Source organism: Halictus rubicundus, chromosome 3 (assembly GCF_050948215.1).
Source record: "Halictus rubicundus isolate RS-2024b chromosome 3, iyHalRubi1_principal, whole genome shotgun sequence".
Classification (NCBI taxonomy): domain Eukaryota; kingdom Metazoa; phylum Arthropoda; class Insecta; order Hymenoptera; family Halictidae; genus Halictus; species Halictus rubicundus.
The window spans coordinates 7,950,151-7,963,420 of record NC_135151.1 but is presented as its reverse complement, the minus strand read 5'-3'; the positions used below and the strand labels follow the sequence as shown (position 1 = coordinate 7,963,420).

Below are 13,270 nucleotides of genomic sequence, written 5' to 3'. Positions count from 1 at the left end.
TTCATACAAAGTAGGGACCAAATGCTGCTGCAAGCAGGGTTTAGTATCAAATGGACAAGTCCTTTGCTCGCAAAGTGTGATACAAACATTGCACAAAATTTGCTCGAAACAGCCTTTGGCTAACAGGGCTTTAACAGTTTATGAAGTCTATGGAGTCTGTAAGGGTCATTTTGTATTCGAAGTAGATTATTTAAGAAACCTTAGAAGATAGACTTTCTTTATTACTATATCACTTTACATAATTTTTATAACTTTTCTTTGAATCAACAATTAAATAGCAACACATTTAGATTTACAGTAATGAATTAAATTTGACTGAATAATTGAATGATGTGTTTGAAACGTTAATTTTTAAAGAAAAAGACAGGACGACTAGACGGTATGAGTTTATAGAAAATAAATACATGTAATGTAACACTGTATATGTACAAAGTGAAACTATATTCGGAGTCTTTCACAGATACATACATTGCGATTATAAAATATTTTCACACACACACATATACTCTCGCACGCGTACATACTCATCAGTTCATGTTGAATAAGTTCATTAAAAAAGTTATCCGAAATATTCTGAACCCTTTGAATGCAAACATGTTACACACTCTATAGTCTGAGTAAACGCTATAACAAATCAGTAGAATCGCTCATATTCTATAAATATAAATTTATAAGGCAGTGAGGCAGTACAAAATCTCTTTAACATGTTTCCGACATAGCAATCGCAAAAACGTAATCACTAAATCACATAATCTCCTTGGTTTTTCCTTATTCCCATTCTACATACGTGAAGTCAAAATGTCTCTTTCTACAGCTGTAGTGGTGCGTTGTACGTGTTGTGCTTTTTATGCCTCGGTGGTGCGACTGGTGGACTTTCAGATGTCAATAATCGACTGTTCATGAGCCATTTTTTGGCTCTGCCAGCGTGATAGTAATACGAGTAAAGCAACGCCATAGCCGCCAACACAACCAGAAGGCACGTACCAGCGATAATGATACTGAATAGCCAAAACGGCCCTGTCGACTTTGGCACCAAAGTTGGTTCTGTCGGTGATTTTTCACCGGGAACGGTGGGCCGTACTGTGGGCGGTCTCGGTGGTAGAGGTTCTACATTGTCACCAATAGCAATATCGGCACAAGACCGAAACTCTTCTTGATGTCCACATCCTACAGCTCCTGTAATTAAAATTTTTCTGTTTTTAACACGGTCACCGCTACGCATTCAATAGAATCCCAGTAAACAGTGGGGGGTTGGGTGTGGAAAGGGTCGGGGCGTGCCAGATCGCGCCTTCGACGACCCTTCCTTACCGGTGGCGGCGTCTTCTTGCCTCGGCCGGGGCTGGTTCCTTCGGGATACCGGCCCCGAGCGGGACACGAAGACTCCGGGAGCTGTGGGTGGACCGAGCTGGGGCTCGGAAAGCCCAATCCGAAGGCTCCAGGGATGGGGACACCGGGCGGGTCTCCCCGCCCGGGGTCTTATAGCGTAGGCAGTGGGGGAGGTTAACCCCTCCCCCGGGGTATGATGATAGCTGGGAGGTGTCCTGTTGAGTACTCGCGTGATCCAGGCACCTCCCATTTAGCTTAGGTGGGCGTGAGGTTTTAGTGGGTAGTCCCCGGGGGCTTTGCCCCCCGGGGAGAATCTCACATAACCCCGGCTTCCCCCAGGGAGTCGGGGTATGTATAAAACATTTCCTCACGATAATAAAAAAAAAAAAGGAGTTGCAGTTATTAAAATCGTCGCTAGATGGTGTAACAGATATTTGATGGTGTAGGAGGCGCTGCACGAACCATCCGCTCTTAGCAGACTCTGCTGATTTTCTGCCATTGTCTGGTTTGGCTGACTGGGATAGTACAACTACGTATAAAATACTACATATTTCAACATCATTCAAATTAATCCTATGCTGCACGGGTTGAGTTTGTGGGAACCATGACGAAAATTGTTCTGTATTTAACTTCTTGAAGTTACTTAATAGCTTAAATAAATTATTAATAAAAATGTAGGTGAAAGATTTTCTATCTAAACATTGCGAGGAGTTCTATTCACCCGTGCTCTGGAGGATTAATACAATTTTTATTGTATCTTTAATTTCATAGACTTGTTTATTTTTTGAAAGATTATCCATTATGAAGATAAGTGGTACTCATGCTAATTGACCTAAAGCCTGAGCTCAACCAGGTCTATGACTTGAAGTACCATTTTCAGTTCAACGAGAAAAGCATGCTACGGAAATACTGCTAAACAACAGGGACAATACCTGTTCCGTTTCCACAGTCGCCCCAATTATTCCCAGCTATGTATCTCCATTGAAAGACGCATTGAGCGCAAGTCAGGCCGTCTGGTAATTTGTAGAACGCCTCGAAAACCTTGTTCCCCGGGCCCGGATAATATCTGGACGATCCATTTTCCATTCGTAGAAAATATTTATCCAAACATTCCTGGTCGACTTCCTTTCCCTTGTGGGTCATCGCACACGTACGAAACTCGAAGTAACCATGATGATTCGCCGTCAGTTCCACTCGGACTGGTATCACAGAACCAGTTCGGTACTTCCTCACTATCACGCTATTTCCGTATTTGCCGCCGGTCTCGTGCGGGCGAGGCTACGATCAAATGTAAATCAAATGTATTTAATACACACTTGTCGAAGAGGCAGTTCTAATTTTGTGTAAATTAAGAGATTCAAAATCAAATACTGTTTCAAGGTTGGTATCAATTTATGATCAACTAATACTCCCACTAATAAACTTTTACGCAATTATAGAGAAAGTTGTCGCCATCTTGGATTTCGATGACCTGTAAACACGTTGTCGGGGACATGGTTCTGAACAACTCTTTGAAATTGAAAGTATAGAAATTGCAGATTGACTGGCGAGTCACTAAAATCGCAAGTAAAAATTATTGAATAAAATAGTAAATAGTGAAATATTTGCTGGTTTTTAATCTTTTTTTAGAGTAAAATTTTGGAAGATATTCATCTATTCATTGCGATTAGACATAATGCGTACATATGTGTGTTTAGAAATCAATTTGCACACAATATGCATTCTTCAACTTCTAAACCGTACATCACAACGTACGTTATGCTGCGAGTTATAATGAAACTAAGTCTACTACACACATACCTTTGTATGTACATAATGAGTAATGAAACAAAAATTAATGATAGTTAAAGAAACGTTTAAAACAGACACGGTACATACATACGCGTAATATAGAAGCATGCAACATGTATTCTTCAACATCTAACACGTTTCTATTGGGTCGTTGCATATGAAATGTCCGATTCATAACAGTCACTTTAAACAAATATAAGTTTCTCGAAATTCTCTAAAACTTATCGATTAAAGTAAGCATCATTGCAATCGATATATTCTATAAAAAATTACGAGTATTTCGTTTATACTACCGTAAAAATTGAATTTTTTGGTTGTTCACCTTTCTGTTGGAATGTATATTTGTATTTTTAAGATCGCGCCATTCTTAGGGTCTCTGACGATGCGCACATGCGTTCATCGTCGTCGCTTCCTGCGCACGCTCTCTTTGGTCCGTTCTCTCTGACCGTGACTGTGCACGAAGTTGCATACGCTGTATTTTTCAATAAATGTGAACTTCAATGTGCAATATAAACTTGCTACTTTACATTACATTTTACATTACATTTTTAAGCTTTTTCTACCATTGACTGTTAGGTTCGCTGTTAGTGCGACCGATCTGCCCTCTACGCAGGGTTTTGCCTTCGATTTTCCCTCCAACTCCGCTTGCAAACTTTGCACTCAAATTGCAACCCATATGTTTCGGTATATGCTCCCCATTTGTCTTCATGTTCTGGTTGGCAAATTCATAGCAAATAAGGACCAAATTCTGCTTCAAGCGTGGTCTTGGCACCAAAACGAAAATATGAGAAAACTGCGGAAGGATCTTGAGAACTATTTTCGAGGAACGGAATGTACATGATAATAATGATTAAAGGAGAAACCAACAGAAAGGGATGAATTGCGATTTGAGAAGTTTCGACGACTAATTTTTATAGTATTTCATCGTACTTTTGTCGGCAAGTGTACAGCTGGATAAGATGGTAAAAAATGTCCTTCGACCACATTAAAAGGCTAATGGACCATTCGATAAGGCGTCAAGAAAAACCATGTTGCGTAAAATTTTAACCCTATATCTCGACCAAGAGGGTAGTTATGCGGTAAAGTGGAAAAAATTAGTTTTTGTCCTATTTTCCCTATTTAGTCATATGAGAAAATTCTGAAAAATATCTGACAGATGTTAAATGGCCACATACATATACTGTAATTATTTCAGATTTTTAAGTAGAAACTCCTGGTTGTAAGCGAACTAAGTTTTGGGTCTTACAGGATGTATTTTTCGAGATGGTGTTGAAACGTCTGGTGCTATTGCATAGAGTGCATGTACAACTCGACAGACCGAAAAGCCGCAAATAGTAATTTATACCGTGTTGTAAGAACACTGGGAGATAAATGCACGGAGTTCACAATGGGATTTTCGTGTCCGATAGATCCAGCTTGTCACGGGCGCTCAAATACATTAAATACAGTGGTGGACAAAAGATAAATTAAAATAGGATTTCTGTATATGAGTATTAATAACTTTAGCACTACATGAAAAAATTATTTTCTTATTCTAGCTTTCTTGGCTGACGCACTATACGGCGACCGGATTACTAAACCTGATCTAAACCAATATATTGGGCAGGAACAAAAGTTCGTAGCATTTTTAAATTAAAATTCCAAGATAAAATTAAGATATTTATTCATAGGTTTATTCAATAACCAGATAAGTTAGTTAAAAAAATGGCAAGAAGTAATAGAACAGACTGGAAAATATGTGATTGAATAAATCTATGCATTAATAAATATCTTAATTTTATCTTTAAATTTTAATTTAAAAACGCAACAAACTCTAATTGGGTAACAGACATTTCTTGCAGTCTCACATACGCAGTTGTGTGCAGGACCTTTAACCAACGCATATGGTACCAACAGACGCACAAGTAGTGTAGACAGGAAAGGAAAAAGTTGTTCAAAATGTCGATTCCTACATGTCCAAAAATGATCGAAATCGAACGATAGGTAGCTGTTCTGCAGCTTCATCCATTATTTAATGTAATGTTGGAATTTGAAACGTTAAGTTCATCGTGAACTGGTAATTGTAAAACATATCCTACTTTATAGGTAGCAATTCACTTAATCATTTTTTTTTTACAATATTATACATTAAAATATGCACGTGTCGTGGTGGTCTTCTTATTTCTGCCGTGTATCCTTATAAGAAGTTTTACCGAGTTAATCGTATCTTGCGTGGGTGTTCAAATATCTCGTTAAAGTCCTGTTACGAGATTTCAATATTTTATAGGTACAACGTCAACAAAGAATTTCACATTGTAACGTTACTTTTCATGGAAATATATTTTCCCATCATAACACTAATTTTTTTATTTTATTTTTATTAATATTATAATTATTTTTATTCTCACTGTTACACCAACACATACAGGGTGGTCTAAAACGAGGCGTCAGATGAAAAATATTTATTCTATATTTTCGACTTACTGTCTCATGTAGAATCACCCCTGCACGTTTATACCATTTTGGGACACCCTGTAGATATATGGAATAAAATAGTTTACGAAACTTTGAAGTCGTTTTTTAAGAGAACGGTGACCTGAGACTCGTGGTTCCTTTGAGGCTTTTGTTCCTCGTTGCGAGTACTATACGATGCAAAGAAAAAAATATTTGACCTTCAAAGTGAAGGAAGACATTTTTGCAACAGACTTTCTTTTACAAATCTCCATCGATCGAAGGGTACTGAACCACGCTACGACCGACATTATACTTATTTTTTATACACCCTGTACATGTGTGTTGTTTACCCAATAACCCTAGGCCTTATCTAAACGCCAACGTATCACGATAATCATACAATGGACACATCAGCCAGAACACTTGAATCACTACGACCAAACAAAACCTTTAGACTTTGTCCCTTCCACGTCATCCCTTTCTACAGCAAACCTTTTCCACTCCCTTCCACATTTTCCTCTCAATAACTACATATATATATATATAGCAGCCCATCGAAACAGATTCAGAGTTCTTCTTGCATACTCGAGTGCAGAAGGTTACGTCGTTGTACCTTAACACCTCACCGTGTAACTCGTCTCGATTTTATTGTAATCAGTTGTACTCGATTTCCAGAACCCGGAATCCAACATGTGTATAAGCATTAGAATTAGTGCCTAGCAATTTCATTAAAGGTTTTCATCTTACGGCTGGCACGTCCCAAGCATCTCCGCAGATCCCACAGTTTCCTTTGTTTCGCTGCCACTGTCTGGTGAAGCCGCCACAGTAGCATTCGTTATCATTGTAATCGTGCGGTGTGTCGAACCCATATCTCCACATCGAGGCTCTCGAGGGCGGCTCTACTAATCTCCCATGGGCCGAAACTCTCGTTATGGCTAGCACGCTTATAACCAATATTAAACAAAGGATGTGGAAACGCATCCTTGTAGCGTTGAATCCTGAATCATAAAATATTATATTTCTTCTGTTAGTCATTGCAACATTCATTTTTTAGCTCGTTTTTATCGTAACATAATTTGATTCAACTGAACGCCATCACAAGTATGGACGAAGGAGATCAAGATCCTAATGTTTAAAGGAAAATTAATACATAATTTGTTAAGTACTATTGTATAAACGTCTACTTTAGAAGCTTGACATATGAAATGGTTCTATTTTTTAAGTATAGTAGTTAAGTATTTTTAAGTATGGGTAAGTATCAAGTGTAAGTAGTTCGAATAATTATGAGCGACATATACAGTGAATCCGCGTTATATGTCAACAGCCCGGGTCTTGTCGTCGTCGGGACACTATTCTTTGACGCAGTGCCGAACGTAAAAAAGGACAACGAAGCTCGAGAACTTCTTTTTTTTCATTATTTTTTTATGGGATTTTTACTAACATATTCTTGGCATTTTTCTGACTAAAATAAAACCAAATATGATATGATTCCGATGATATTTACTCGACTATATCGACTCAATTCGATAAATATTGGCAATATTTAGACCGTCGCTGAATTTGCATATTCGGTGATAGTCGCCGTGCTTGAAGTAGGCGTTAGATTTCTACGGAAATACTACTTCGTGGAAACCAGGTTACGGTCAATACTCGTCTAGGTTTCAAATTCGTTAGTCTCATTTATCTCTCTTGAATGCATTAATTGCTCTAATAGCGGCTCGTTTTCGTTGTCATAATATGTACCGATATAATCAGCGATTATTAATTCATCTAAAATTGAACAATTTAAATTTCACTGCGTTAAAACAAGACGTAAAGAGTTCCTCTATTGCTTTATAAAAATAAAAAAATAAGCGCAATAAACATCAACGCAATCAAAAGTAATAATAGTGTCGTGATTAACAATATAGAAAATTAGAAACTGCTTTAATTACAGAAAAGAAAGTTAGAGCCATCTAGGAGTTGTACCCTCCAATAGAATCTTTGATTTTCATTCATAACACACCTGGGTATTTCTGAAATGACATTATTTGAAATATTATTTCAAAAATATCATGTTATTTTACTTTATAATTAATTTCATGTCAATTATTTGACGACCTAGTAATCAGATTTGAGTTTTGTTTATACTGGTATCCTTTGTTGTATATCATTATGAGAATTATTTCATTTGTCGTTTTTGAAACGAATAAATAACGAAATAACTAAAATAAACTAACAGTATTGAAAATAACGATACAAAATCAATTATTTCAAATAGTTATTTCTTATTTTCATTTCAAATAAAATTTGCCCAAGTCTGATTTGCAAATTTTTTCTCAACGAGTCAGGTTCGAACGTTTCGAAATAGAATTGGAAGGGTGTAGACTAGGCTTGGGCATTATCGAAATAAATTATTTGAAAAAATCCTCATTAAGATAATATATTACCTTATTTGGCTACATGTCATTTGAAATAATCATATGTTAGTTTATTTGAACAAATAATTTTTTCAGAATTATTCCATTATTTGGGTTTCAAATGAAATTTAAATAATTTTTCGTTTCATCTTTCATTTAATCAAACAATTCGTACTCTCCAAAATTCTATTACCAATTTTGAAAGCCAATGCAGCTAAATCTAATAATTTGTCATTACTACTGGGATTCTAATGAAAGATTATGTTACGTATAGGATTTTTAAAACGATTCTATAAATTAATAAAAGATAAAAAATAAAAATCTTTTAATCGCAAATATTCAAACCGATTACAATATGTGCGCAACAAATTGGGTTGTAGATTACAGTTTTCAGCTTGTAGCGAAATAGTATCACCCCGAAACAATAACAACTCTCCTTTCTCTTCTGTAGATATATATAAAACTTTAATATTAAGATTACTTTCTGAACAACGTTATGTCAACTTAGTTTGTTTTCTTGAATATGCAATAGTTACGTGGCAACAAGGCAGCGCACAGGCTAGAAGATAATATTTAATAATATAATAACAATAAGCGAAACAATGTGACCGGACAACGAGATTTTAACAAAGCGTCGAAGCTGAACTCGACAAAATTCCATGGTGGAAGGCGACGCGACAGAGTACTGGCCTCAAAGGGGAAACTGCGAACCGGTTGGTACAAGGCTTACCAACGGCTATAAACTCGCTATCAGAACCTACACGAATACTACCACATACTTATATACTGATTGTATGAAAGTAAAGATTGAAATTACGAGTGAAGAAGTTGACGAAAGTCAAGCGACTAGTAAGAAACCATTCATAATATCGTAACGATGTTAAACGATTTTAACAACCACTGTTTATCATAGAAAACGGGAAAATTATAATTTGATTCGAAGGTAATGATAGATCTGGCGTTAAAAGTGCCGTGAGATCACGGTGATTCATGGATTGGAATGTAACCACAAGAAGTGACGAAGAGAAAGGAATTACGAATTTGCTCGAAAATAATATTCTATTTATTAATATATAACATTTTGTGGAAATGATTTTCTAGTGAAACTACACACATACTGTTGTCATGAACCCTTCATTTATTCAGAATGCAGATATTTACATACACTATAATAATTTCCGTTATATTGTGTCAATTTCCTTTATCAATAAAGTAAACAACACTTATATTTTATTCGAGTATATTCTTTATTTGTAATGAGTTGGTCATTTATTAAGTATGATGAGTCATTATTAGGACAATTAAGAACATAAGAAATAAGTGAATTTAAAAGAAAAATGAGATATTATGGAATATGGATAGACCTGCAAAAAAGTTAAAATAATTGTTTATATTGCCCCTCACGATTCATGATACATATTAATAAATGTAAAATGTTCCCTTTCATAATACGTAGAATGTAATCCGAATCAAATAATAATGGTTGAATTGATTCTACTTTCATCATTTCCGCCATCTGCATTTCTATAAAGGGAGTTTATTGATATAAAGTTCTAAAAAATCATCTACTGACGCAAATGCTCGTTAATGCAAAATTACGTTTTCTAAAGATGTTTACATAAATCCTTGTCTGCAAGTCGCACTCTAGTTGCTAGTAATTGAATTGTATATGTATTCCGAAAGTAGGTTGTGGAGAACTGTGTGAATGGCATACCTAATGCTACGTGTCGACAGAGAAATATTATTTTCAAGAGTAATATTCACAAATAAACACTGCCAGTAATGAATCCTAGCACATCACATTATTATAAAAATATTTTTTTCGAGTCGCCAAAAATCCTTTTGGGAAACATATTTTTATGCATATTGCTATGTGCAAAATTTGAGCTCAATCCGATTGGACCGACTTCCGAAACTTTAGCCAATGGAACATCTTTTATAATTTACTAGGAAGAAAGGAAAATTTGTATTCATCGTATATCCATGAATTCTCCAGTGGTTAAATACTGACTACAATAAAATAGAGTTTCATTTCAGTCTAATGGGAATTAACAATGTACATATTTAGGAGATCCCGTTCGAAGTCTTCATCACGACTCGATATTATAGTGCAAGGGGTTACTAAAAAATTTAAGGTAATGAAGGCACATAACAAGAAAAGAAATTGCAGAACTTGAAATGCCCACTAGATATTCAATGTGTCCCGGAGAATGGAAATTTCGTAGAATAAATTAGTTTACGTTGAGAACAAACAAACCGAGGTCTCCGCCCAAGCGAGACGGTGCTGCAAGGATCGATAATAGAAACCGCCTGGATTTACTTGTGGTCGCGACTCCAGAATAAACTCCCATTATTTTACGGAACTACGGAATTTTACGGAGCTCAAGTGGAATCATATCGAATTAGTAACGAGCGTATTTTGAATAAAATATGATGAAATAACTATAAATTTAAATATAGGTACAAAACTCCCACGTACCTGCTATTAGGTGCAGACTGAATGTTTTCATTATTTCAACTGATACAAATAAATGATCTAACAAACATTTATTGAGTTTCCACAGTTAAGTATCATGAATGATCAGTCCTATATATTATAGGATCAATTGTCGATATTTTGCCAGACAGTAAATTCATAGAAATTATTTTGATACCTCAAATTAGTTCTATCGTACGTTCAGAAATTAACTTATCATAATGTGTTTTATTTATTACTCTTACAGTCGGTAATGACTACATTGAACTTTCATTTGAAATATAAATCATATTTTATTCATCACACTTTATTCGAATTACTGAAAGTGAGACTCACTTTTTGTATTACATATTTTACATTATCTGAAACGGGTCATGTTTTTACTAATTTACATAAGAAGATCATCAATATAAATTTCATAAAAATGAAATTGAGAAAGTTCTAGGAAAGTGTCTACTTAAACGTAAATTCTGGATAACACACAAACTGTTTATAATTTTGTAAAAATATTTTCGGTAAAAAAAAATTCCGGTAAAATAATGTTCTTTGGGTTCATGTAAGTCCATGTAAATACCGTAACCATTTATTATGTCAGTTATGGAGCACCCTATGTTAGGCCGACTATTTCGGCGTGTGTTGTTTTCCACATGTCGGCACATACATTTGACACATTCACAACGCATGATCTACTTACTGATCGTAGAAAGCTATCACCAAAAATCTACGGTTGCACTGGCAATGAGACCACGGATGATAAAACTATGTTAGGGGAACACATATCTACGGTACTCAAATCTGATTTCTACATCGGAGTGCACAAAGATTATATTTTATAGTAGAAATATATTTTACTGTAGACATGATCTACTGTCAAGAATAGCAGAATAAGAGGAATGTTAATCCGTTGTAAAGTGTACCTTAACACTAGAGCTACCCGAGTAATGAATACAACTGATGTATATTGTTTTGTAATAATGACAAGACTACATCTATTCAAAACTCATACCGTTTTTATTCTAACATGTGCTTCAATAAAGAAGTTCCTTCGAGAATCTCTGACGAAAATATTTTTATAATTTCAGTAACTGTGAAAGAAGAAATTAGGGAGTTCTAGTGTTAATAATATTTCAATTGTACCAATAAATAAATGTATAAAAAATGAATCGTATCAACAATTTTTGTAAAGTTTCAAGAGTTTGAAAAGTTAGAAAATATATTTTGTATACTGCTTCGATTGTGTTGTATAAAGGATTTCAAGAATCTCGCGTTAAGTGTAATTATAAAGTTCTTTGATTATTATATCGATAATGATTTATTAGTTCAAGTGGAATGGAAGCACCAACAAAGGTTTCAAAGGTGTACTTCTCACATCGAGTAAATGAAACGAAAGTGTTGGAATTTATGGGAAAAATTTTCTGGCGTGACCCTCATTCAAATAAAGAGAGTACGAGACTACAGCATAATTTCGAATTCACTGGACTAATTATTGTATTGAAGATTGCTACTCGTATAAAAGACATTCGGATTGAGTTTTTTGTAATAAATAGTTTTTCTCAGCTACTTGCATCGCACAAAATGAACGTCTTTCAGAATAATAATTACAGTTTCCGGACTTTAAACACATCTACGTTTTAATAAAAAAAAAAAAAAATAAACTGTTGCTAATAAGATGAAACTTATCAACATATCTCCGAACATGCAGGTATACATATGTATGTATAAATGTACAGTGTATATTCCTGTGGTGACCTATTATTTAGTTAGTAGTCTTTCTGTATGAACTTTTCAACAAGGATAGCAATTTAGTAAACGAAAAAGTTGCCTATGTGTTTCGAGTAACATAGTCTAATGTTCTAATAATGTTCAATCATGGAAAAGCCTATCTACATAACAGACTGACATTAAGCAAAGTTTTTGTTAGGAACTGCTTATGCCTTTCGGAGTCTTAAGTTTGAAATCTAAATAGGTACTATTTTTTTTCCTAAGGCTAGAAAAATTGTTCGTGTTGGGCGAATTGAACACACGATTAAACCATTATACCGATTAGTATAATATTTCATAGTATAAAATGTCTCATACTTACTTGATTCGAAAGTCTTTATACGTGTATGTTCGCTGCCTCTGCTTATAGTGGTTTTCTTTACTAGTTGTTAGCGTGGTAGTCGTAAAGTATCCGGAACTTGACACCTCTCACGGCATTGAACCACCTCTTTTAACATCGAGGATTAAAACTCGGTAGTGAACAAGTGCCGACTCCGTCTGCGTATGGCGTCTGGCTCTAGGTCTGGGTCTAGGTCTGCGGGAAAGGAACGAAAGGCCCGACTCTCTCGGAAGTGGGTACGTTACTGGCATCGGTGAATCAGGCCCAGGGAAAAGGCCCAGACCCCGGTCACTCGACGACTGAACTCTACTTTGCTCGAAACCGAGCACAGACCCTCGGTGACGTGGAGTAGGTCATTAGAACGAAACAATCGCCACTAGCAAGCAGTATTCACAGCACGGCTCGGCACTTGGACTGGCTCCGCTCGACTCGGCTCTGCTCGGCATGGCTCACAATCAGCTCGGCCCAGCTCGGCATGCTAGAGGACTTTCAGGGAAAAGTTTGCATCCAAAGGCGTTCCCGTTCGCTTCCTATGTAGATACTAAGCTGAAAGAGGATCTGCAATCTACATAGAAATATTGAGTGGCGCACAGTGGTGCTGAGGCGGCAAAAAAACCATTTTATAAATTTTTTTTATTGCCTAATAGTGAGTTCATATTGTGCCAAAGTCAGATGTAAAAAAAAATTTTACGGAGATATACGCATGGTAAATAAACTTTTCTTCTTTCTTGGGAATTCATCGGT

The 13,270-nt window shown here is 35.8% G+C and overlaps 1 protein-coding gene across 2 annotated transcripts; it reads right to left on the bottom strand.

Annotated features, from left to right (window-relative positions):
* Positions 1-373: 373 nt before the first annotated feature.
* On the bottom strand, positions 374-13,157 carry LOC143352561 (uncharacterized). 2 transcript variants are annotated; one of them, XM_076785163.1, is made up of 4 exons: positions 12,509-13,157; positions 6,298-6,548; positions 2,259-2,604; positions 374-1,176 (listed from the first exon to the last, which is right to left on the bottom strand). In XM_076785163.1, exons 2-4 carry the CDS (start codon positions 6,529-6,531, stop codon positions 809-811), a joined length of 948 nt encoding a protein of 315 aa, XP_076641278.1. In that variant the 5' UTR covers positions 6,532-6,548; positions 12,509-13,157; the 3' UTR covers positions 374-808. The 2 variants fall into 2 exon arrangements, with proteins under 2 accessions (XP_076641278.1, XP_076641277.1); XM_076785162.1 differs by lacking the exon at positions 12,509-13,157 and having other exon boundaries at positions 6,298-6,609.
* Between the last annotated feature and the right edge of the window lie 113 nt (positions 13,158-13,270).

Bases quoted from the DNA above. Each gene is read 5' to 3' on its own strand.
- LOC143352561 (XM_076785162.1), bottom strand. From the start codon at position 6,597: ATGAATGTTGCAATGACTAACAGAAGAAATATAATATTTTATGATTCA. The intron at 2,605-6,297 runs GTAAGATGAAAA...ATTTGATCGTAG, and splicing joins ATGCTTGGGACGTGCCAGCC to CCTCGCCCGCACGAGACCGG. The intron at 1,177-2,258 runs GTATTGTCCCTG...TTTTAATTACAG, and splicing joins CGACTGTGGAAACGGAACAG to GAGCTGTAGGATGTGGACAT.